At 40.4% G+C, this 27,563-nt stretch overlaps 1 protein-coding gene across 1 annotated transcript in view; it reads right to left on the bottom strand.

Moving 5' to 3' along the window:
- Window positions 1–3,308: 3,308 nt before the first annotated feature.
- Window positions 3,309–27,563, bottom strand: part of LOC128642664 (uncharacterized) — a 47,259-nt gene continuing 23,004 nt past the window's right edge. Inside the window, exon 3 of the mRNA XM_053695447.1 lies at window positions 3,309–4,066. Within this exon, the coding sequence (XP_053551422.1) occupies window positions 3,775–4,066 (292 nt within the window). The 3' untranslated portion in view covers window positions 3,309–3,774. The remainder of the gene's footprint in view (window positions 4,067–27,563) is intronic.

The following is a 27,563-nucleotide window of genomic DNA, read 5'->3' as shown; positions in this document are numbered from 1 at the left end:
GAAAGAGGTGTGTGTTATATATGTGTCTGGCACTGAAAGGTGTCTGTGTACTGGGGAGAAAGAGGTGTGTGTGTTATATATGTGTCTGGCACTGAAATGTCTCTGTGTACTGGGGAGAAATAGGTGTGTGTTATATATGTGTCTGGCACTGAAAGGTTTCCGTGTACTGGGGAGAAAAAGGTGTGTGTGTTATATATGTGTCTGGCACTGAAAGGTGTCTGTGTACTGGGGAGAAAGAGGTGTGTGTGTTATATATGTGTCTGGCACTGAAAGGTGTCTGTGTGCTGGGGAGAAAGAGGTGTGTGTGTTATATATGTGTCTGGCACTGAAAGGTGTCTGTGTACTGGGGAGAAAGAGGTGTGTGTGTTATAAATGTGTCTGGCACTGAAAGGTGTCCGTGTACTGGGAAGAAAGAGGTGTGTGTGTTATATATGTGTCTGGTACTGATAGGTGTCTGTGTACTGGGAAGAAAGAGGTGTGTGTGTTATATATGTGTCTGGCACTGAAAGGTGTCCGTGTACTGTGGAGAAAGAGGTGTGTGTGTGTTATAAATGTGTCTGGCACTGAAAGGTGTCCGTGTACTGTGGAGAAAGAGGTGTGTGTGTGTTATAAATGTGTCTGGCACTGAAAGGTGTCCGTGTACTGTGGAGAAAGAGGTGTGTGTGTGTTATAAATGTGTCTGGCACTGAAAGGTGTCCGTGTACTGGGGAGAAAGAGGTGTGTGTGTGTGTTATATATGTGTCTGGCACTGAAAGGTGTCTGGGTACTGGGAAGAAAGAGGTGTGTGTGTTATATATGTGTCTGGCACTGAAAGGTGTCTGTGTACTGTGGAGAAATAGGTGTTTGTTATATATGTGTCTGGCACTGAAAGGTGTCCGTGTACTGGGGAGATAGAGGTGTGTGTGTGTGTGTGTGTTATATATGTGTCTGGTACTGATAGGTGTCTGTGTACTGGGGAGAAAGAGGTGTGTGTGTTATATATGTGTCTGGCACTGAAAGGTGTCCGTGTACTGGGGAGAAAGAGGTGTGTGTGTTATATATGTGTCTGGCACTGAAAGGTGTCCGTGTACTGGGGAGAAAGAGGTGTGTGTGTTATACATGTGTCTGGCACTGAAAGGTGTCTGTGTACTGGGGAGAGAGTCTGGAGAACAGAAACAGAACGAAAGAGGCAAGAATAGCAGAGTAATGCAGCGATGAATGTGTGTAACTTGCTGAGAGAGTGACAGACACAGCTATATGCACAGAAGTGACACTATTGCAGACACAAATGTTTATATTGTAGAGACAACTTTGTGTTTTGCAGAGATTTTTATTTCTGGCATAAAGTTTTGGTGCTATAAATACTTTATTTGAAGTTGATCAGACAATGTGAGTGTTACAGTTATATTAGTACACATGTACAGTGTTTACTTGTATTCTACATTTTATTTTCACTTAAAGGGATATAGAATTCAAAATCAAACTTTTATGGTTCAGATAGAACTAATAAAAAAAAGAAAAATCTAATTTACTTCTGTTATTAAAATGTACCTTTTGGTGTGCTGTGTTGAAACTTATCCCCTTTCCAAAAGAGAATGCTGAGGTAGGCAAGAGTGTGTATGTGTCTTGAACACTATATATATATTTATTTATAATATGCTCCGTGCATCTTATACCATCACCTCCTCCCATGCTAGACTGCAGGACTTCTCTCATGCGGCACCAACCCTCTAGAATGTACTTCCTCGCGCTGTCAGACTTTCCCCTAGTCTGTCCTACTTTAAACGCTCCCTAAAGAGATTTTTGTTCAAGGAAGCCTATAACACAACTCAGTAACAAATGAATTACACTTACCTAATAATTGCCCTCCTCTAACTCCACACTAACATTTTTCTCACCTTTGGAGTCCCCACTTCCTATTTTTTTTCGATTGTAAGTTCCCATGGGAATAGGGCCCTCAATTCCTCCTGTATTTGTTTGATAAATTGTTTCATGGGTCTTAAAAATATTGTATCATTGTTAAACGTTAGTATTTTGTACCCATGGACAGCGCTGCGGAATTTGTTTTGGCGCTTTATAAATAAAGAATAATAATATATATAAAATCAATATGCTCTTATGGAAGGTAACGTTTGAAGGGCCCTTAAAGTCTAAAGAATTAGAGCCTGTCATTTTAAAACTAACAAACCCGCACCCCTATGGGTTAGATTTATGAAGCTGATTTACAGGTTTTTGGCTACGTGGAGCAGGCTCACATCAGCAGGAGGAACTGCTTCTGTTTCCTCTCCTCCACCTTAGAGGTGGCAAGTTGAATCTCATTAGTTGGGGGCAGCATTGCATAAGACACCTCTTGTACAATGTTACATTTTGCAATGGGATTCAACGCAAGTGGTGACTGCAAGCAGACAGGTTCACTACTTGCAAACCTTTCCGCCTGCAATGATGATAAATCTACTCCTATGTGTTTGACCCTTGCAAAGAGGTTAAACACATAGAGGCCCATGTACTAAACCAGGTGCGGACAAGGTTCCCAACTTGGTAACCTGTCCACCCAGCTTCAAGGCAAACAGACAGCAAACACTGTACATCCACTTCCCGGATGTAATCATTACACACTTACAGACACACTTGCGTTTGTAATGCCAACCTGATTGGTTGTACAAGAAAAGGCCCTGTCAATCACACCAAATGAATATATTCGGGGTGATTTATATTTGCAAATTCAAAAGTGTCTGAGAGGGTACGAAGCATTAGTCTGGTGACTGTTGCTTCTTACTTTGCGGAAAGCAGACTCACACAAGCCTGACCTGCAAGGGCTCAAAAGCTTAGTACATTGAGGCCACACTAGATGTGTCCAGTGCAGTACTTCTATGTGTTTTAACCACTTTGCAGGAGTTAAAGAGACAGTCAAGTCAAAAAAAAACCTTTCATGTTTCAAATAGGGCTTTTCATTTTAAACAACTTTCCAATTTACTTTTATCACCAATTTTTCTTTGTTCTCTTGGTATTCTTAGTTGAAAGATAAACCTAGGAGGTTCATATGCTAATTTCTTAGACCTTGAAGGCCGCCTATAATCTAAATGCATTTTGATAATTTTTCACCACTAGAGGGCGTTAGTTCATGTGTTTCATATAGATAACATTGAGCTCATGCACGTGAATTTACCATGGAGACAGATCTGATCGGCTAAAATGCAAGTCTGTCAAAAGAACTGAACTAAGGGGGCAGTCTGCTGAGGCTTAGATACAAGGTAATTACAGAGATACGTGTATAATTATAACTGTGTTGGTTATGCAAAACTGGGGAATTGGTAATTAAGGGATTATCTATCTTTTAAAACAACAAAAATTCTGGTGTTGACTGTCCCTTTAATTACATAGGAGTACAGGGTCAGTAGTCTTAAATGTAGATGCTCTAACAATTTAATGCATCTCATATTTCAACTATAATGACCCTCAAAACAAAGGATACAGAGAGAAATAATTCAATTTGATAATATATGGTATTTTTTTAAATTATATTTTGTGTCTAAATCATAAACATTTACTTTTGAATTCCGTGTCCCTTTACATATTGTCGTTTTGATTATGGTGACATAATTTTTTACAGTCACAGCTTCTACCCATTGTATATAATAAGCATGATTTAGATTTTGTATTCCACCATTTGTTTCTCTCTCTGCATACGCATAATGTATTTGATACATATATGTATACAGGTGTGTGTGTATAATGTATAATTGTAGGTCTTGTTACGTATATATGTGTATGTCTATATACATATTTTTATACAAGTTATTCAGGGAGGTATTTCAGGAGCTGCTCAGCAACTCTATGTTCAGTTAAGCGTTTGTTTCGACTCTGAATCTCTGGCCCATCCTCAATCCTCTTCCTGCGGAGCAGCATTCCTGGGGGGTAGTCAGGTTCTGTATTGTCATCTAGCCTCTTCACACGTAGGAGGTTGGGTGTGGAATCGCCTACATGCTCGTCGTCAAGAGAGCGACGCAGGCGGCGAGTAGAGGGCGGCGGGAGACGTTGGGGCATCTCAGTTTCACTCATTGCAGAAAGCACCCGTGTCACGAGGTACCTGTGGGAACATGATACATATAGAACACTATGGATGAGGGTGCACAGTTATATTTCTGTTTTACATGTTGCTACTGTTTGTTACAAATATAACAAACTTATACTATTTAAAAGTACAGAAATGGAAAACAAAAAAAAGATTATTATTAATAAACTGAAAACATTTTATCATGCAAAAAAAGAAAATTGTTATTTTTGTGCATGAAGAAAGCTAAAATAGTTTTTTTTAAAAGGGACCGTAAAGTCATAATTAGACATTCATGATTTAGACAGAGCATACAATTTTAAACAACTTTCCAATTTACTTCTATTATTTAATTTGCTTCCTTCTCTTGTTATCCTTTTTTTGAAAGGTTTATCTAGGAAAGCTCAGGAGCAGCAAATAACTTAGGTTCTAGCTGCTGATTTTGCTGATATTGTTTGAACTGCACTATGCAACCCACATATTCCTTACATAATGTCAGCCGGTGCCGGCGGGAGGCGGGTGCGGGTGAGCGGCCCAGCAGGGGAGGCGGGAGGGAATGGTAGGGCCCTCCGCTACAGAATAAAATAAAGGGACAGGGAGGGATGGGGCAACTACACTAGAGAAAAAAGGGGATAAGGATTGTGTGGGGGCCCTAACTAAGGATCAAGGGGGAGGAGGGTACCTAAGATGGGGGTGGGGGAGGGAAAAGGGCTGTTTGGGAGGGATCAGGTAGGGATCAGGGGGTGGTAAGTGTCAGATGGGAGGCTAATCCCTACACTAAGGGGCCGATTTATGAAAGTGTGAGCGGACATGATATGACAGCATACACTGTCTGCATTTATCATTGCACAAGCAGTTCCTGTGAACTGCGTGTGCAATGCCGCCACCTGTAGATTCGCGGCTGCTAGCAGGGGGTGTCAATCAGCTCAATCGTATAGGATCAAGCAGATTGAAGACCGCAGCCTCAGAGCAGGCGGACAAGTTATAGAGCTGTTTCCGGCGAGCCTAAAGGCTCGCGCGGAAACAGGGGCATCAAGCTCCTTTCGGAGCTTGATAAGTCGGCCCCTATAGCTAAAGTTAACCTTTTAAACTACCTAATAAACCCTTTCACTGCCGGGAATAATAGAAGTGTGGTGCACAGCTGCAATTAGCGGCCTTCTAATTACCAAAAAGAGAATCCTAGAAAAACTTTTACAAACATTTGTGCCATGATTGCACAAGCTGTATGTAAATAATTTCTGTGAGAAACCCAAAGTTTGTGAAAAAAGTAAAACTTTTTTTATTTGATTGCATTTGGCGGTGAAATGATGGCATGAAATATATCAAATGGGCCTAGATCAATACCTTGGTTACTTAAAAAATAGATAAAGGGATTATCTTTCTTTTTAAACAACAAAAATTCTGGTGTTAACTGTCCCTTTAAATGGAGTGATAGCAAAAATGCTAAAAATTCTCTGGTATTTTGGGCAAGTTTTTGTCTAAAAGTTCCGGTAGTGAAGCGGTTAATTAGACATTAAAACTAAAGAGGCAGTGTACATTTGGGCACAAGTCATCTCTGGGGACAGATTCCTCATTAGCTTATAAGGACAGTTCTCATAGATCGTTTAATGGACAAGGACATGTCTCTGTCAGCATGAAAACATAAAGCATTTTTATTTATGACTTGACCATACAAATATTTATTAAAGGGATATGAAACACACAATTTTTCTTTCACGATTCAGATAGAGCATACAGTTTTCCAATTTGCTTCTATGATCAATTTTACTTCCTTCTCTTGGTATCCTTCCTTGAAGGAGCAGCAATGCACTACTGGGAACACATCGGTAAGCCAATGACAAGAGGCATATATGTGCAGCCACCAATCAGCAGCTAGCTCCCAAGCCTACCTAGGTATGCTTTTCAACAAAGGATGCCAAAAGAACAAATAAAAATAGATCATAGAAGTTGTTTAAAACAGTACTGTCTATCTGGATCACAAAAGAAAAAAATTGGGTTTCATTTCGCTTTAAAGTCAAAATGATTAAACTTTCATGGGTCACACAGAGCATGCAATTTTTAAGACTTTTCAATTTACTTTATTAAATTAATTGAGTTATTTGTGGGGTCTTTTAATGAAAAGGTAGGATTAGGAGCAATAATTCACTACTAGGGACTAGCTAGTAATTTGTGGGCACAAACATGTCTCTTGTCATTGGCTCACCTGATGTGTTCAGCTAGATCCTAATTCTGCATTGTTTAACCCATTTGTAGGGGTTAAAGACATATTTATATGAAAGCAATAATACAATGAGAAAATACTTAAACACATTAGAACATGTTCTTTTTGCCTCCCTTTAATACTTTTTATGTCCCTATAATAATACATTTTAAAATACCTTCTTTTTGATGCAAAAGAAGCGGCTGATACAGCTGTCCTTGGTACTACACAAAATGATGTTACTATATACAGTATATATCTAGATAAGAAAAAATAGAGAGCTCCACTGATACTATATACAATAACTGTGTATAATTTGTGTACATTTGTGTATGAGCAGCTGTTCTAAAGGATAAACAAAAAGTAAACAAGTGGTAACAGCGCGGCAAATAACTGTGCAAAACAACCTTATAGTGTAGATACTATTGTTTATTTAAATATATAAAACACAGTAGAGTGAATGATCACAGTTTTAGTAGCAATTTAATGTTTTACAGGTGAATTGTATCTTAATACATCAGTGCCTGCTGGCAGTATAGTGATAACTATCAGTACAGTGCAAAGGAACTGTTCATAGAGTTAAAATGTTACACAATAATAAAAACAAGTACATACAAAATAAAAATATCTCAATAAAAATGAGTAAAAGTTAACAGCAAGTCGCAACCTATTGGTCTGGCCAGACAACTCAAACAATATACTCACGACGTGTTTCTGGGTCCCACCCCTTCATCAGGTGTAGGATATATATATCTAGGCCCACTGGAGCCAACATTTACCAGGCGAGACCCCCCTAGTGTGAGGCACGGACAACAAATAAACTATACACATTTACCTAAAAAAGCAACTCCGGCATTTTCTACCCTCCACTACTAGTTCTGTCTAGCAGGGCCAGACTTCGAATAAAAAGCAGCCCAGGAAAAATTGAAGATTAGCCCTATTTCTCATTGAGTCAGTAAAAACCCAATTTTCTCAAAGGGATACTTGTTCCCATTTTTTCAAAATTACGTTATATTAGTTTGTATTAATAAAGTGCCAGATTGTTGTTATATAGGCACAAAACAACCTAATTGCATCCAATAACTTGAAAATGATTATCCATAGTGTGATCTGAAGAAGACACTCAAAACAGTGGTTCTCACAATGTGACATGACTAGTCAACTAAAAACCATTCATAGGAGGTGTAGAAAATAACTTATGACTGTAATATGTATAGATAAGAGGAGAAAACAAGAGAGAGGCAATACGGCAGCACTACCCCCTTAAATTATTGCTGGCCAGACCCAGCTGCTGCAGCCGACTGGGAAATCTCCTGGTGCCCTGCTAGGCCAATATGACCTTGCTGTCCAGTACAGCATGGAAATCCTGGGGTCCCTCTCGGGCCGTACATGAGTTAATGTATAGGTGAGGTCTCATCCAGCATTGGCAGAGAAGGGCCACAAAGCTAATAACTGGGTCTGTTTTCTTTAGAAAAAAAGATGCTTGAGAGGTGACAGGTAAGAGATGGCAGAAGCTCTGTTTATTCCAAGAAAATTGTTTGTGACAAGAGGTCACAATTTAAGGCTGGAAGAAAGGAGATTTAATCTCCTGCAACGGAAACGTTTTTTCACTGTAAGAGCAATAACATTGTGGAACTCATTACCAAAGGAGGTAGTGAATGCCAATACCCTAGATACATTTAAAAATAGTCTGGATACATTTCTGTATGTAAACAAAATTCATAGATATGATTCCTAGTATTAAATAGGTCACCATTTTAGTGGGATTATTACATTTTAACTGGAGCTTTTTGTAAGTATTTTATATTTGTATAGGTTGAACTCGGTGGACTTCAGTCTGTTTTCAACCTCATCTACTATGTTACATGTTACAAAGACAAGTGTGTCTTGCTTACAATGGGGGTGTCATGGTCTGGGCCAGCATGAGTGCTGCCAGCACTGGGGAGCTACAGTTCATTGAGGGAACCATGAATGCCAACATGTACTGTAACATACTAAAGCAGAGCATGATTTTCTTGGTGTAAACAGAGCTTCTGCCATCTCTGTATAGGCCTTGAATATATAAAGTAATCATGTCACCTCTCAAGTGCCTTTTTTCTAGAGAAAACAGACCCAGTTTGGCTAACCTCTCCTCATAGCTTTAATTCTCCATTCCCCTTATTAGCTTTGTGGCCCTTCTCTGAACTTTTTCCAGTTCTGCAATATCTTTTTTGAGATCGGTCTCCAGAACTGCACTCCTTACTCAAGGTCTTACCAGGGCTTTATATAGTGACATAATTATGCTTTCCTCTCTTGGTTCAATGCCTCTTTTAATACATGCTAGTATCTTATTAGCCTTTGAAGCCGCTGCCCTGCATTGTGCATCCATCTTTAGATTGTTATCTATTACTACTCCCAAATCCCTTTCCTCCTCTGTTTGGCTAAGTCTTGTTCCATTTAAATAATACGTTGCCTGCTTATTTTTACTTCCAAAATGTAGAACCTTGCATGTTCCAGTATTAAATCTAATTTTCCATTTACCTGCCCATACTTCTAATTTTTGCAGATCCCCTTGTAACGCAAGTTCATCCTACTCTGACCTAATGACCTTACACAACTTTGTATCATCTGCAAAAATAGAGATGTTGCTATTTAATCCTTGCTTAGATGATGACAATATCCATGTTACTGGATTAAATAGCTATGAAATAACAGCAGAATTGTCTAGAATATTTTAATTTTGACCACTTTATATCATGTCTGTGCACTATGTTACTAAGTTACACTTTATTATAGTAACACAAATAGGTTTAACTACATTACTATAATTACATAGTGTAGCCATAGCAACAGCTCACACAGAGGCTAGTTACCATGTGTACTTGATACCGCCCACTTGTATTTACAGAAGGAATGTTTGTTTGTCTCACACACTACTAATTAATTGAGTTATGTTGACAGTTGTAGGTTATCTGAAGAAGGGTTTAAAATTCTCAGAAATGTCACATTAAAAGTTCATGGCGCAAACACCATGACATATTCACAATAGCGCTAACCCAACATGAAAATATGATTGTTTCATATTCCAATGTTCAATGTTTGTGGATGGTAAAGATTTTTTTCTAATAATCGTAATTCCCTTCTCATAATTGGAGTAGGACCATTGAGAGTGCTCGTTTTATTTTATTATATTATTCCCCCCTCCCCTTTGGCCTGACAATTATTTCCTCCCAACCTACAAGAGGAAAAAAGGTGGAGACGATAAGAAGTAAAGGGAGGGAATAGCAGAGGGTTGTTTTAGGAATTCTTATCAAGAGATCCACAGAGGAGGGAGCAACGAAGGGAAGTAGTGATTTATTTTTGGCAAAAGAAGACATTCTCTTTGAGGTTGTGTGCATTATTTAATACTACGTTAGATGGAATTATTGGAAACTTTGGAATTAAATACAACGGAATAAAAAAAGGTAGAGACCTTATTTTATAAATATAAGAATATGATAGATGTTAATTTTTGAGATTTTTGTGAAAAATATAAAGTAATTTTATTTTGTATATAGTTATTTTATTTTGTATATAAAGTCATTTTATTTTGCATATAGCTATTTAATTTTTGTATATAAAGTCATTTTATTTTGTATATAAAGTTTATTTTATTTGTATATATAGTTATTTTATTTTGTATATAAAGTAATTTTATTTTGCATATAGTTATGTATTTAGTTTAGTATATAAAATGACTTTATTTTGTATATGGCTATTTTGTATATAAAGTAATTTTATTTTGCATATAACGTTTATTTTGTGTGTGTGTATTTATATATATATATATTTATATATATATATATATATATATATATATATATACGTATATATATACGTATATATATATATATATACGTATATATATATATATATATACACATATATATATACGTATATATATATATATACACATATATATATATATATATATACACACACTCACATTTTTGTAAATATTTTATTATTATATATTTTCATGTGACAACACTGAAGAAATGGCACTTTGCTACAATGTAAAGTAGTGAGTGTGTGTACAGCCTGTATAACAGTGTAAATTTGCTGTCCCCTCAAAATAACTCAACACATAGCCATTAATGTCTAAACCATTGGCAACCAAAGTGAGTACACCCCTAAGTGGAAATGTCCAAATTAGCCATTTTCCCTTCCCTGGTGTCATGTGACTCAGTGTTACAAGGTCTCAGGTGGTCTCAGGTGTGAATGTGGAGCAGGTGTGTTACATTTGGTGTTATCGCTCTCACATGCTCTCATACTGGTCAATGGAAGTTCAACATGGCACCTCATGGCAAAGAACTCTCTGAGGATCTGAAAAAATAATTGTTGCTCTACATAAAGATAGCCTAGGCTATAAGAAGATTGCCAAGACCCTGAAACTGAACTGCAGCACAGTGGGCAAGACCATACAGTGGTTTCACAGGACAGGTCCCATTCAGAACAGGCCTCACCATGGTCGACCAAAGAAGTTGACTGCACATGCTCAGGGTCATATCCAGAGGTTGTCTTTGGGAAATAGATGTATGAACATTGCCAGCATTGCTGCAGAAATTCAAGGGGTGGGGGGTCATCCTGTCCGTGCTCAGACCATACGCCGCACACTGCATCAAATTGGTCTGCATGGCTGTCGTCCCAAAAGGGAGCCTCTTCTAAAGATGATGCACAAGAAAACCTGCAAACAGTTTACTGAAGACAAGCTATTAAGGACATGGATTACTGGTACCATGTCCTGTGGTCCGATGAGACCAAGATAAACTTATTTGATTCAGATGGTGTCAAGCGTGTGTGGCAGCAACCAGGTGAGGAGATATTGTAGAACTAGAAAAAATTCAGAGAAGGGCCACAAAGCTAATAAGGGGATTGGAGAATTTAAGCTATGAGGAGAGGCTAGCCAAACTGGATCTGTTTTCTTTAGAAAAAAGGTGCTTGAGAGGTGACATGATTACTTTATATAAATATATTCAAGGCCGTTATACAGAGATGGCAGAAGCTCTGTTTATTCCAAGAAAATTGTTTGTGACAAGAGGTCACAATTTAAGGTAGGAGGAAAGGAGATTTAATCTCCTGTAATGGAAACATTTTTTCACTGTAAGAGCAATAAAATTGTGGAACTCATTACCAAAGGAGGTAGTGAATGCCAATACCCTAGATACATTTAAAACTTGTTTGGATACATTTCTGTCTAGAAACAAAGTGGGATTATTTAAGTTTAACTGGAGCTTTTTGTAAGTATTTTAGATTTGTATAGGTTGAACTCGATGAACTTCAGTCTTTTTTCAACCTCATCTACTATGTTACAAAGACAAGTGTGTCTTGCTTACAGTGGGAGTGTCATGGTCTGGGCCTGCATGAGTCCTGCTGGCACTGGGGAGCTACAGTTAGTTGAGGGAACCATGAATGCCAACATGTACTGTGATATACTACAGCAGAGCATGATCCCTTCCCTTTGGAGACTGGGCCGCAGGGCAGTATTCCAACATGATAATGACCCCAAACACACCTCCAAGATGACCACTGCCTTGCTATAGAAGCTGAGGGTAAAGGTGATGGACTGGCCAAGGATGTCTCCAGACCTAAACCATATTGATCATTTGTGGGGCATCCTCAACTGGAAGGTGGGGGAGTGCAAGGTCTCTAACATCCACCAGCACTGTGATGTCGTCATGAAGGAGTGGAAGAGGACTCTAGTGGCAACCTGTAAAGCTCTGGTGAACTCCATGCCCAAGAGGGTTAAGGCAGTGCTGGAAAATAATGGTGGCCACACAAAATATTGACACTTTGGTCCCAATTTGGACATTTCCAGTTAGGGGTGTACTCACTTTTGTTGCCAATGGTTTAGACATTAATGGATGTGTGTTGTTATTTTGAGGGGACAGCAAATTTACACTGTTATACAGGCTGTACACTCACTACTTTACATTGTAGCAAAGTGTCATTTCTTCAGTGTTGTCACATGAAAAGATATAATAAAATATTTACAAAAATGTAAGGGGTGTACTCAGTTTTATGAGATACTGTTTGTGTATATATATGTATGTATGTATGTGTGTGTGTGTATATATATATACCTGTATGTGTGTATATATATATATATATATATATATATATATATATATATATATATATATATATATATATATTTTTTTTTTATTTTGTATATAAAGTCATTTTATTTTGTATATAGTTATTTTATTCTGTATATAAAGTTATGTTTGTCGTAAAGGTTGATGTTTGTTGGAAATATTAGCATATATTTAAAGCGGGTTAGGAACATTAATGAAGTCTTAATGAGCAGTGTCTCTAAATGAGATAAGTTTTAAATACTTCATGTATTAGAAATTATCTGCATATAGTTCAGGTACTTGAATATCAACAGCAATCTGTTTCCTAAACACCTCATGTGGCAGGTATCAGTTAAGGAAAAACATTGAAGCCTCAGGATCTTCTGCGCTGCCACAAGTCTGCAGTGTTAGGACTGACCAAGGCCTACATAAAGGTGCTGTTTGATAGAGTGCTCCATTGCTTCACACCGATATTCCGCTATTGGCTCTCTAAGCAGTGCACTTGCTTGACTTCCCATGAAGCTGAGGTGTTGCTGAATGGATCATGGATGGGATTCTACTTCATTCAAAGGTTAACGAAAAAACTGCTTGGAAGACTAGAAATATATAGAACAATCCTAAATCCAACACAAACATTTTGATCTCGACAAAGAGATGGTCTGCCTAGGACTCTTGCTCAAATGTGAAGAGAAACCTCATAAGGACTGATTTGTTTATGAAAACATTGTAACCATAAGTAGCTTGCAATGTACTGTACTGTGCCTTGTTGGATTTTGAAATGTGAAATTGAAATAAATAAAAAAAGCAATATAAATAATAAATAAATATATAGAACAATCCTCATAGGCCAAGAATATGCACAGCTTCACGATTGGATACAAGGAGTGTCAATCAAAGGATCGTTAACACAAGAAGAGTGAGCTATTTATAAACGCAGGTGAGCATCTTGATAAAGGCAGGCAACACTGCCGAGCAGATTTGCTCATATCACCTGAAGGTTTTTGTGGGCACAGTAAGCGGAACGGGTGCTTCTGTCACTTTGTGCAACCTACGAGTGATCTGATTTTGCACTATACCATTGTGGCGTTCATTAGTATCTGTCATAATTTTCAACTTACAGATATCTCCTTGGAAGTGATAGTGAGCAGGACATAGTGCAGAATTATATAACATTATCTTAGCCAAACTTTATGCAACATAATATTGCCTCTGAAATTTGATTTTTTTTTTAAAAAAAAGAGGGTTTTTCAGACCGCCGCTCTTGCTCTACTGAGCAGGTCTGGTTTTCCCCTTGAGCGCATCTGGGTAGCTGTCTAGTCACAGCCCGGCCCGATCGCGCCATTACACTCAGAGCGGTGGTCTGAAAAACCCTCTTTTTTTAATCAAATTTCACAGGCAATATTATGTTGCATAAAGTTTGGCTAAGATAATGTTATATAATTCTGCACTATGTGCAGAATTACTGTATATAACATTATTTTCTAGGTTTACTGCCCCTTTAAGTAGCTTATTGGAGTTTTATTGTTATCATTTTTATGTATATGGGTGCCGGCATCTTATATATTATTTTTCTGAGTGTATTAAATCATTAACTATATCCTGTTTTTTACATTGTAAATTATTGAATATTTTTATCCATCAGCAGTTAGCTCCTTTTTAGAGTGCTTTTCCCATTATGGTTTTGAATTGGTTTAGTACCATCACATGTTGAGGGATTTGTGTGATTCTTTGGGTTTAGCATCTGCCTGTTATTTAGGAGAGCTATCACACTACCTATTCTTTTACCATGGACATGTTAGCATGTACTTTGTATTGAACTTATGTTGTATACGCAAAAACCTCAATAAAAAAAGAGAACTCCCCACTGCCTTATTTGATTGATTATTGACACCTCACAATCATAAAAACTATGTTTATATTGCTGTTTTGTGAGGGGCCTGGAACCCCTAACTCATTTACTTCCCATTAAAGTAAAATGCGTTATATAACTAGTCCTTCAGCTGCCTGCACTTTCCTTTTATATCTGTAGAGCTTTGCTAATTATCAAGTCTTTATGTAATACTTGATGGAATCACATGACAGGCAGAGGTCCCCTAAAAGATTAAAAATAATAAATAGGTCAACTTAAACTGTAACATGATCAAGCATGTTAAATAAATATATTCTAATTACAATTCATATCATTTTATATAATAATCCTAGAATTGTTCATCATAATACTGAACGCCCACATTAGTCATCACCCCATACAGATTAGTCATCTTCTCAATTAATTGTGTTAATTAATTGTCAGTTATCTCCCCCGTCCTGTGACACTCAGCTGGGTGTCCCTTAGGAGGAGAATTGCTGTGACTAATCAGGTTTTTCTTTTCTTTGGCTATGATTAATCTCCTGATAATGAATTGTTATGATTGAATAGGGAATTCTGAAATAGTTTTGCTCTATCAATGTTTGTTTATTAAAGGGACACTGAACTCAAATTTTTTCTTTTGTGATTCAGATAGAGCATGAAATTTTAAGCATCTTTCTAATTTACTCCTGTTATCAAATGTTCTTCATTCTCTTGGAATCTTTATTTGAAATGCAAGAATGTAAGTCTATCCACCAATTAAAAAGTGCTGTCCAGAGTCCTGAACCTAAAAGAAAAGCTTAGATGCCTTTTTCAAATAAAGATAGCAAGAGAACGAAGAAAAATTGATAATAGGAGTAAATTAGAAAGTTGCTTAAAATTGCATGCTCTATCTGAATCACGAAAGAAAAAATTTGGGTTCAGTGTCCCTTTAATCTCTTCTAGTTTTCCCCTTCAAATAAGTTAAACACATAGTTAAAGCAATGTTCCAAGTGCCACTCCTGAACAGGACTCAACTGGTGAGCCACATACACGTAACAGCCAATCAATAGCCCAGTCCTCATCTTGAGTGAAAGATCAACTGCATGCTTGAATCATTTACAGGGAATAAATAAAATTTTTGAAATATGCATTTGTGTTATATTAATTTGCTCTAACAAACTGACACCTAGATTACAAGTTTTGCGCTATAGAGGGTGCGAAACGAATGTAACAAAAGTTGCATTTTCACCCTCCATAGCGCTGCCATTACGAGTTTTTGAAAAGCCGCTTTGTGCGTGCGACATGGTTGCGTTAAGCTCCATACCTCACAAAATACAAGCGCTGCTTTGACGTGCTCGTGTACGCTTTCCAAATAGACATTAATGGGGAGAGAGTGTTAGAAAAAAAACTAACACCTGCGATCGTGGAATGTATAGTTCCATAACGCAACCCCATTGATGTATATGGGAAAAAAAAAAAGTTAGGTTTAAACCTAACATAAACCCCACGTTTAAACACCCCTAATCTGCTGCTCCCGACATCGTCGACACCTACATAAAGTTATTAACCCCTAATCTGCTGCCCCCGACATCGCCGACACCTACATAAAGTTATTAACCCCTAATCTGCCGCTCCCGACATCGCCACCACCGAAATAAAGTTATTAACCCCTAATCTGCCACTCCCGATATCGCCGACACTATAATAGTTATTAACCCCTATTACCCCGCACCCCAACATCGCCCACACTATAATAAAGATATTAACCCCTATTCCGCCACTCCCCGACATTGCTGCCACTAAATAAAAGTTATTAACCCCTAAACCTCTGGCCTCCCACATCACCGCCACTAATTAAACCTATTAACCCCTAAACCGCCAGCCCTTCACATCACAAAACAACCCCTTAACTTTAAACTACAAGATCCCTATCTTAAAATAAATAAAAACTTACGTGTGAAATTAAAAAAAACTAAGTTTCAACTATATATTAAACTAACATTACTATTATACTAAAATTAAAACAACTATCAATTAAATACATGAAAATACAAATTAAAAAACCTAACCCCATTAAAAAAAATTAAATCTACAATTACAAAAAATATTAAATTACAAAAAATAAAAAAATACTAAAGTACAAAAAATAACAAACACAAAATTACAAAAAATAAACGAAATTATCCAAAATAAAAACAATTGCACCTAATCTAATAGCCCTATAAAAATAAAAAAGCCCCCCCAAAAAATAAAAACCCCTAGCCTACAATAAACTACCAATAGCCCTTAAAAGGGCCTTTTGTAGGACATTACCCTAAAGAAATCAGCTATTTTACCTGTAAAAAAATACAAAGACCCCCCAACAGTAAAACCCACCACCCAACCAACCCCCCAAAATAAAAAAACCTAACTCTAAAAAAACCTAAGCTACCCATTGCCCTGAAAAGGGCATATGTATGGGCATTGCCCTTAAAAGTATATTCAGCTCCTTTTCATTGCCCTTAAAAGGGCATTTAGCTCTTTTAAGAAAGCCCAAAACCCTAATCTAAAAAAAAAATCCACCCAAAAAAAGTTTAAAAAACCTAACACTAACCCCCGACGATCCACTTACAGTTTTTGAAGTCTAGGCGGCGAGAAGTCTTCATCCAGGTGGCGAGGTCTTCATCCATCCAGGCGGCGTCTTCTATCTTTATCCCAGCGGCGTGGATCGACTCCATCCTGAAGACATCCCAGCGGAACATCCTCTTCATACGGCCGCCGCCATATACTGAATCTTGAATGCAAGGTAGCCTTTTCAAAATGGCGTCCCTTGCATTCTTATTGGCTGATTTAATTTTGGATATTCAAATCAGCCAATAGGATGAGAGCTACTGTAATCCTATTGGCTGTTAAATTCAGCCAATAGGATAAGAGCTACTGAAATTCTATTGGCTGATTTGAATAGCCAGTAGAATTTCAGTAGCTCTCATCCAATTGGCTGATTTGAATTTACAAAATCAAATCAGCCAATAGGAATGCAAGGGACGTCATTTTGAAAAGGCTCCCTTGCATTGAATATTCATTATATGGCGGCGACCGTATGAAGAGGATGCTCTGTGCCGGAAGTCTTCAGGATGGAGCTGCTCCACGCCGCTGGGATGAAGATAGAAGATGCCGCCTGGATGACGATAGAAGACGCCGTCTGGATGGATGAAGACCTCGCCGCCTGGATGAAGACTTGTCGCCGCCTGGATGTCCGGACTGCAAAAACTGTAAGTGGATCGTCGTGGATTAGTGTTAGGTTTTTTAATTTTTTTTGGGGTGGGTTTTTTTGGGGGTTTTTAGGCTTTCTTAAAAGAGCTAAATGCCCTTTTAAGGGCAATGAAAAAGAGCTGAATGCCCTTTTCAGGGCAATGGGTAGCTTAGGTTTTTTTATTTTGGGGGGTTGGTTGGGTGGTGGGTTTGTACTGTTGGCGGGGTCTTTGTATTTTTTTACAGGGAAAAGAGCTGATTTCTTTAGGGCAATGCCCTACAAAAGGCCCTATTGGTAGTTTATTGTAGGCTAGGAGTTTTTTTATTTTGTGGGGGCTTTTTTATTTTTATAGGGTTATTAGATTAGGTGTAATTGTTTTTATTTTGGATAATTTCCGCCTAGATTTAGAGTTTTGCGGCCAAAGGGGTGCGTTAGCTACGCGTGCTTTTTTCTGGCCGCACCTTTTAAATACCACTGGTATTTAGAGTTCACAGAAGGGCTGCGTTAGGCTCCAAAAAAGGAGCGTATAGCATATTTACAGCAACTGCAACTCTCAATACCAGCGGTGCTTACAGACGCGGCCAGCTTCAAAAACATGCTCGTGCACGATTCCCCCATAGGAAACAATGGGACAGTTTGAGCTGAAAAAAAACCTAACACCTGCAAAAAAGCAGCGTTCAGCTCCTAACGCAGCCCCATTGTTTCCTATGGGGAAACTCTTCCTAAGTCTGCACCTAACACCCTAACATGTACCCCGAGTCTAAACACCCCTAACCTTACACTTATTAACCCCTAATCTGCTGACCCCGCTATCGCTGACCCCTGCATATTATTTTTAACCCCTAATCTGCCGCTCCGTACACCGCCGCAACCTACGTTATCCCTATGTACCCCTAATCTGCTGCCCCTAACACCGCCGACCCCTATATTATATTTATTAACCCCTAATCTGCCGCCCCCAACGTCGCTGCTACCTACCTACACTTATTAACCCCTAATCTGCCGACCGCACCTCACCGCTACTATAATAAAGTTATTAACCCCTAATCCGCCTCACTCCCGCCTCAATAACCCTATAAGAAATAGTATTAACCCCTAATCTGCCCTCCCTAACATCGCCGACACCTAACTTCAATTATTAACCCCTAATCTGCCGACCGGATCTCACCGCTACTCTAATAAATGGATTAACCCCTAAAGCTAAGTCTAACCCTAACACTAACACCCCCCTAAATTAAATATAATTTAAATCTAACGAAATAAATTAACTCTTATTAAATAAATTATTCCTATTTAAAGCTAAATACTTACCTGTAAAATAAACCCTAATATAGCTACAATATAACGAATAATTATATTGTAGCTATTTTAGGATTAATATTTATTTTACAGGCAACTTTGTATTTATTTTAACCAGGTACAATAGCTATTAAATAGTTAAGAACTATTAAATAGCTAAAATAGTTAAAATAATTACAAAATTACCTGTAAAATAAATCCTAACCTAAGTTACAATTAAACCTAACACTACACTATCAATAAATTAATTAAATACAATACCTACAAATAACTACAATTAAATAAACTAACTAAAGTACAAAAAATAAAAAAGAACTAAGTTACAAAAAATAAAAAAATATTTACAAACATTAGAAAAATATTACAACAATTTTAAACTAATTACACCTACTCTAAGCCCCCTAATAAAATAACAAAGACCCCCAAAATAAAAAAATGCACTACCCTATTCTAAATTAAAAAAGTTCAAAGCTCTTTTACCTTACCAGCCCTGAAAAGGGCCATTTGCGGGGCATGCCCCAAATAATTCAGCTCTTTTGCCTGTAAAAAAAAACATACAATACCCCCCCCAACATTACAACCCACCACCCACATACCCCTAATCTAACCCAAACCCCCCTTAAATAAACCTAACACTAAGCCCCTGAAGATCATCCTACCTTATCTTCACCATGCCAGGTTCACCGATCCGTCCTCCGAAGTCTTCATCCAAGCCCAAGCGGGGGCTGGCGATCCATAATCCGGCTGAAGTCTTCTATCAAGCGGCGGCTGAAGAGGTCCAGAAGAGGCTCCAAAGTCTTCATCCTATCCGGGAAGAAGAGGAGATCCGGACCGGCAACCATCTTGATCCAAGCGGCATCTTCTATCTTCATCCGATGACGAACGGCTCCATCTTGAAGACCTCCAGCGCGGATCCATCCTGTTCTTCCGACGTCCAACTGAAGAATGAAGGTTCCTTTAAGGGACGTCATCCAAGATGGCGTCCCTCGAATTCCGATTGGCTGATAGGATTCTATCAGCCAATCGGAATTAAGGTAGGAAAATTCTGATTGGCTGATGGAATCAGCCAATCAGATTCAAGTTCAATCCAATCGGAATTAAGGTAGGAAAATTCTGATTGGCTGATGGAATCAGCCAATCAGATTCATTTTTCCTACCTTTTTCCTACCTTAATTCCGATTGGCTCATAGAATCCTATCAGCCAATCGGAATTCGAGGGACGCCATCTTGGATGACGTCCCTTAAAGGAACCTTCATTCTTCAGTTGGACGTCGGAAGAACAGGATGGATCCGCGCTGGAGGTCTTCAAGATGGAGCCGTTCGTCATCGGATGAAGATACCGCTTGGATCAAGATGGTTGCCGGTCTGGATCTCCTCTTCTTCCCGGATAGGATGAAGACTTTGGAGCCTCTTCTGGACCTCTTCAGCCGCCGCTTGATAGAAGACTTCAGCCGGATTATGGATCACCAGCCCCCGCTTGGGCTTGGATGAAGACTTCGGAGGACGGATCGGTGAACCTGGCATGGTGAAGATAAGGTAGGATGATCTTCAGGGGCTTAGTGTTAGGTTTATTTAAGGGGGGTTTGGGTTAGATTAGGGGTATGTGGGTGGTGGGTTGTAATGTTGGGGGGGGGGTATTGTATGTTTTTTTTTACAAAAGAGCTGAATTATTTGGGGCATGCCCCGCAAATGGCCCTTTTCAGGGCTGGTAAGGTAAAAGAGCTTTGAACTTTTTTAATTTAGAATAGGGTAGGGCATTTTTTTATTTTGGGGGTCTTTGTTATTTTATTAGGGGGCTTAGAGTAGGTGTAATTAGTTTAAAATTGTTGTAATATTTTTCTAATGTTTGTAAATATTTTTTTATTTTTTGTAACTTAGTTCTTTTTTATTTTTTGTACTTTAGTTAGTTTATTTAATTGTAGTTATTTGTAGGTATTGTATTTAATTAATTTATTGATAGTGTAGTGTTAGGTTTAATTGTAACTTAGGTTAGGATTTATTTTACAGGTAATTTTGTAATTATTTTAGCTATTAAATAGTTCTTAACTATTTAATAGCTATTGTACCTGGTTAAAATAAATACAAAGTTGCCTGTAAAATAAATAATAATCCTAAAATAGCTACAATATAATTATTATTTATATTGTAGCTAGTTTAGGGTTTATTTTACAGGTAAGTATTTAGCTTTAAATAGGAATAATTTATTTAATAAGAGTTAATTTATTTAGTTAGATTTAAATTATATTTAATTTAGGGGGGTGTTAGTGTTAGGGTTAGACTTAGCTTTAGGGGTTAATCCATTTATTAGAGTAGCGGCGAGATCCGGTCGGCAGATTAGGGGTTAATAATTGAAGTTAGGTGTCGGCGATGTTAGGAAGGGCAGATTAGGGGTTAATACTATTTTTTATAGGGTTATTGAGGCGGGAGTGAGGCAGATTAGGGGTTAATAACTTTATTATAGTAGCGGTGAGGTGCGGTCGGCAGATTAGGGGTTAATTATTGTAGGTAGCTGGCGGCGACGTTGTGGGGGGCAGATTAGGGGTTAATAAATATAATATAGGGGTCGGCGGTGTTATGGGCAGCAGATTAGGGGTTCATAGGGATAACGTAGGTGGCGGCGGTGTGCGGGTGGCAGATTAGGGGTTAAAAAAATTTAATCGAGTGGCGGCGATGTGGGGGGACCTCGGTTTAGACCTCGGTTTAGGGGTACATAGGTGTTACTGTACTGTAGAGCACAGTAGTTAAGAGCTTTATGAACCGGCGTTAGCCCAAAAAGCTCTTAACTACTGACTTTTTTCTGCGGCTGGAGTCTTGTCGGTAGAGGGTCTAACGCTCACTCCAGCCAAGACTCTAAATACCGGCGTTAGAAAGATCCCATTGAAAAGATAGGATACGCAAATGGCGTAGGGGGATCTGCGGTATGGAAAAGTCGCGGCTGCAAAGTGAGCGTTAGACCCTTTCCTGACTGACTCCAAATACCAGCGGGCGGTAAAAACCAGCGTTAGGAGCCTCTAACGGTGGTTTTGACGGCTAACGCAGAACTCTAAATCTAGGCCTTCGTTTGTTATTTTTTGTAATTTAGTGTTTGTTATTTTTCATACTTTAGTATTTTTAATTTTTTTAATTGTAGATTTAATTTATTTAATTTTTAGTTATTTTAATTTTAGTATAATAGTAATGTTAGTTTAATTTATAGTTTAAATTAAATTTTTTTGAATTTCCCAGGTAAGTTTTTATTTATTTTAAGATAGGGATCTTGTAATTTTAATTTAAAGTTAGGGGGTTGTTAGGTTTAGGGGTTAATAGTTTAATTTAGTTTTTGCCGATGTGGGGGACTGGCGGGGTAATAGGTTTATTTAGTGGTAGTGATGCGGGAGGCCATAGGTTTAGTGATTAATAACTTTATTTAGTGGCGGCGATGTCGGAGAGCGGCGGAATAGGGGTTAACATCTTTATTATAGTGTGGGCAATGTTGGGGTGCAGGGGAATAGGGGTTAATAACTTTAGTATAGTGGCAACGATGTCAGGGAGTGGCAGTATAGAGGTTAATACATTTTATTAGTGGCAGCGATGTCGGGAGCGGCAGATTAGGGGTTAATGACTTTAAAATAGTGTTTGCGATACGGGAGGTCCCCGGTTTAAGGGTTAATAGGTAGTTTATGGGTGTTAGTGTACTTTGTAACAGTTTAGTTATGAGTTTTGTGTAACAGTTTTGTTGCGTAAAACTCATAACTACTGGTATCAGATTGCGAAACGGATTGTGTCGGTAACGGCTGTAACGCAAACATTTTAGCCTCACCGCAAAACTCGTAATGGCAGCGCTATGGAAATCCCGTGCAAAAACGTCATTTTTTCGAGTGTGGGAATGACGTTGCGTTACAGGCTAAAAGGCTTGTGGTACAGCTATACCGACAAGACTCATAATGGCTGTGTTGATATTTTAATGCTAAAATGGCCATTTTTTAGCAATAAAACACAAATGCAAAACTCGTAATCTAGGTGTGAATTTGGAATCACATATCTGAGGAATGGATGTCTTTAGGACAGGATATAATTCTATAATGGTATGTTTAATTTCCCATCTGGCAACTGGGGTTAAGGGACAGTCTATTCCAGAATTCTTATTGTTTAAAAATATATATAATCCCTTTATTACCCATTCCCTAGTTTTGCATAACCAACACAGTTATATTAATACACGTTTTACCTCTGTAATTATCTTGTATCTAAACCTCTGCAGACTGCCCACTTATCTCAGCTCTTTTAACAGACATGCATTTTAGCCAATCAGTGTTCACTCTTAAATAACTCCACGGGAGTGAGCGCAATGTTATCTATATGGGAACTAGTACTGTCTAACTGTCAAAAACTGTCAAAATGCCCTGAGATAACGTACAAAGGAACATATGGCTGTCCTAGAATGCAGTAACTTACAAAGGAACAATGGGGCCCCTAGAGGCGGACGCAGTGTAGACGGAAGGGGCCTTTGACCTGCGGAGGAATTAGGCCATGTGCGATGAGGAAGGGGTGGAGCAAGGAAGCCACTACTTATGGGGCCGGAGCAGGAAAATTTACCAGTTTCTTAAAAGAATTTGTAGCAGAAGGATCTTTTCAGCTGGTCTGGTTTTTCCGCCCTGGCCTTTTTTGGTGATGGCTTCCTTGGAGGAGCTGTTGGGCCACATCCGGGAGGCTGCTGTGGAGAGAGGACCTACCTGGCTGGAGCAGAAGTTCAAGTCAATCCGCGGTGCTCCGGTTCCGGTTGTGGAGGCTGCGTTGGTGAGGCCCAGGTCATCTAGGAAGCCTCGCCCTCCTGTTCGATTGAGTCTGGAGCCTTCTGGTCGGCCGTCTAGTGTGAAGAAAGGAGTTGCTGTTCCTGGTCATCAGAGTTCTTCTTCAGCTGGGTCCCCGGAAGCGATGTGTCTTCTGGCGTCAGTGGAGGCGGGGTCTAGCAATTTGGTGTGTACGTCAGTGATCCGGACCAGTGCGCTCCTCCAGATGCTTCCGGTAAGTCTCCATGGGGGTCAGGCGCTCACGGCCAAGTTGGGCCTGGTGTGGCTAAGGTGGTCCAGAATTTCCAGGAGCGGCATGACGGTCCGGCTGGGCCTGTTGGTGGGGGTGGGTCTTGGGAAGTAAGTGGGGTGGCTGAGGGGTGTGTGGCCTGTGAGGGGATTCAGGGGAGCCCTGCTGATTATACGGCCACGGCTTGGGGCCAGATTTCTGCTGCGGGATCCAGGGCTGAAAGGGGGCAAATTTGGGATAAGGCTCATTGGGGGAATCAGGGCCGTAATGTTTCTTTGGCCACACATGAGGGCCTAGTGTATGTTGTGGGATCCAGTGGGGAGGGGGAACAGGCATCAGACAAGGCCTCTGGGGGTAATCCTGGTCACCTGGGTTTATCTTCAGACGCCGATGTGGGCTTGTTTTCTGTTGTGGGATCTGGTGGGAAGCAGGGCCAGGCTGCAGGTTTTTGGGGGGAGGATGAAGAAATTTATTCTGAGGGTGAGCTAGAAGAAATGTTCAAGGATGTACAGGAGGAGTCCTGGGTGGCATGGCCTTATGTCTGTCTCCCTCTTCTGGTGATGATTATGTTCCTCCCTCTTCTGAGGCCCATAGTTCTAGGTCCCTCATTCACTCCTCTGGCCTGGGGTCTGCAGGTTTTTCTGCACGCAAGGACGGGGCAGCTCCTGATACTTCAGGCAAGAGGGTCCATGGTCCTGGAGGTGGGAAAGGGGGGGGTCATTTGTCACATGCATCTGTTTCTTTTGCAGAATATGAGCAGAGGTGTGAATGGCCTGTGGCTCCTGCTGGCCTTTCTCAGGGTGTTCCGGATGTCGTTGACAGCCGGGAGGATGAATCCTTCAGCCTGCAAGGTTCGTGGACTGAATCCATTTGCCTGGAGCCGGATGACGGAGTCCCTTGTTCTGGGGGTCCTGATCAGGTGGGTTCAAGAGGTGGAGGTACCGAGGGGCCTGTGTATGGGGGAGGGTCGACATCTACGGCCACCTCTAGAGGTGCCTGGTCACTTGGTGAATGGCCACGTAGGCCTGGGGTCATTTTGGGGCGGGAAGGGGAAGAACATGTAGGAGGCCAGGATCTGATGTTCTGGGGATCTTGGGGTGACGGCCCCAAAAAGAGGTAGAAGGATTGCTACGGCTGGCAGGGTTAGCCAATCTAGGGGAAGAAGGGGTAGTGGTGGTTATTTGCCCCTGAACATGGTTTCACGTGTTCCTGTTTTGCAGAATGTAATACGGTGACCGCCCCAGTTGGAGTCGGATGTACGGGGTGTGGTTGCCGGGATATCGGTGGCGGACAGCACAGCTACGGAGCAGCACAGGAGCGGGCTCCAGTCGAGGCTGCTGGGTGAAAGCGTTGTCGTCAGTGTCCGGTCGTCAGCAGAGGCCAGTTCAGGTGAGATGGAGGTTAGGTCTGCTGGGGGTGGGAAGTATGTATGGGATTGTGTGGGAGTGTCTAGCGGTGTGTCTGTGTCAGGGTCTTTGTTGGCTGGGTTTCGGGAATTGTTGTCACGTTTAGAGGGGAATTGAGAGCCTGAGGGAACGGCTGTAGTGAAGGTGTGGGTCCCTCCGGAGGGATCGCCCTTGGAACCCTCTTTAGCAAAGGAGGCGGCAGTTAGTACTCCGGTGGGTGAGTCTGCTGGTAGACAGGTTCCTGGTCCGGTGGTTTCAGCGGGTGGGGTCGTCGAGAAAGTGACTAGCGGAACTGAGCTTAAGGTGGCAGATATGGCAATGTCCAGATCCTGCCTTTGCTCGATCGGGCCAATAGGTATACACTTGACGACTGAGCTTCGGGATAAGATCATTAAGCGGGAATTTCTCAAGCTTTTCTCACTTCTCCCTCTGGACCAGTCTTTTGAAATCCCTGAGGATTCTAAGAAAGATTTGGTCAAGAAGGAAGAGGAGGAGCGTAAAAGATGTTATCGGAAGTTACCGAAAACATTTACTAATTGGTTCCAGGCATCCATGATTTATGCCAGTGTCATGTCGGGGAAGTTTTCCGAACAGGGTGCGGCATTGTTTTGTTACCTGGATGAAATAGCGGCTGCTCAGAGAACGTATGGGGGCATGGCCTGGTGGGCTTATGATGAACAGTTTCTGCAACGTTTATCAGTTAAGCCCTCTATGCGTTGGGATGATCGGGATATGGCGTTGTGGTTGAAGATCATGACTCCGCTGAGGGCTGCTCAGCCCATTTGAGCTGGAACCGGCGGTCCACCTTTAGGTGGACCACCGGTTAGCGGAAAAAAGGGCTATTGTTTTGCCTTTAATGAGAAGTTTTGTAAGTGGGGGGCGTCGTGTAAATTCCGGCACGAGTGCTCAGGATGTGGGGGTTCCCACCCCTTTTTCAAGTGTTTCCGAAAAGGAAAGTCAGGGGGAAGTCTTGAGCCGGCTGAAAAAGGGGGTATCCCCAGTGAGGGTCGGCGCTATGGTGCCGTGGCTTGTTAAGTACGCTAGGAAAAGGGGTTGTAGGGAGAAGGCAGCATTGTTGCTACATGGTTTTAGCTTTGGTTTTGTTATCACTTCTCAAGGGGGGCAGTGTGTTTTTTGGGGTAATTTGAAGTCGGCCCGTCAGTGGCCGGAGGTGGTAACTGAAAAAATTGGTAAGGAGGTTGCACTGGGCCGCATGGCCGGCCCCTTTACAGTGCCTCCTTTGCCTGATTTGCGGATTTCTCCTTTGGGAGTTGTTCCAAAGCGGGAGCAGGGGAAGTTCCGCTTGATCCATCATCTATCTTTCCCTAAAGGGTGTTCTGTTAATGATGGTATTCCGGATGACTTGGCCTCGGTTAAGTACACCTCTTTCAATCAGGCTGTTAGCCTGGTTAGGGTGGCGGGTAGGTCTGCGTTGCTAGCTAAAATTGATATTGAGGCAGCATTTCGGTTATTGCCTGTTCATCCTTCATCTCATCATTTGCTTGTTTGTTGTGTTAATGGTTCTTATTTTGTGGATCTTTGCCTGCCTATGGGCTGCTCCATTTCCTGCTCCCTCTTTGAGTGTTTCAGCACTTTTCTGGAATGAGTAGTTTGTGTCTGTTCGGGATGTGGTGTGGTCGTGCATTATCTTGACGACTTCCTGTTTGTCGGCCCGGCTGGGTCTCAAGCATGTGGGCATATGCGTGATGTTTGTTATCTTGTGGCAGAAGATTTTGGTGTTCCCATAGCTCGGGAGAAGTCTGAGGGTCCGGTAACGGTGCTCAATTTTCTTGGCATTACCATTGACTCGGAGCGCATGGAGTGCAGGCTCCCAATTGATAAAGTTCAAGATTTGCTATTGTTGAATGGTCGGTTTTTGCTTTTAAAAAAGGTGACTTTGAGGGATCTCCAGTCCTTGCTGGCAAATTGAATTTTGCCTGTCGCATTATACCGATTGGTAGAGTTTTCTGCAGACGGCTATCTTTGGCCACAGCTGGGGTTAGGCAACCGCATCACTTTGTGCGTTTGTCTCGGGACCTAAAAGATGACTTGGTAGTCTGGGAGCTTTTTCTTTTTAGATTTTAACGGGTCTAGCTTGATCCAGGGGATTAGAGTTTCTAATGATGAATTGGGTTTGGTGACTGATGCTGCTGGGGGGCATGGTTTTGGTGCTTATTTCCAGGGACACTGGTGTGCGGCTGCATGGCCGGGTGCGTGGTTTGACAGTGAGCTTGTTCGTAATCTAGTTTTTCTGTAATTGTTCCTGATTGTGGTGTCTCTGTTTGTGTGGGAGGAATCTCTGGTTAACAGGTCTGTGGTGTTTTTACGGATGAAATGGGTGTTGTTTCTGCGCTGAATACCTTGTCTTCTTCATCACGTCCTGTGTTGTGACTGTTGCGTTTATTGGTGTTAAAATGTCTGAGGATGAATGTTTTTGTAAGGGCAAAACAT

The sequence above is a fragment of the Bombina bombina genome, chromosome 12 (genome assembly GCF_027579735.1).
Source record: "Bombina bombina isolate aBomBom1 chromosome 12, aBomBom1.pri, whole genome shotgun sequence".
In the NCBI taxonomy this organism is placed as follows: domain Eukaryota; kingdom Metazoa; phylum Chordata; class Amphibia; order Anura; family Bombinatoridae; genus Bombina; species Bombina bombina.
Note: the sequence above shows the minus strand (reverse complement) of the source record. Positions and strands in the feature narration are given on the sequence as shown.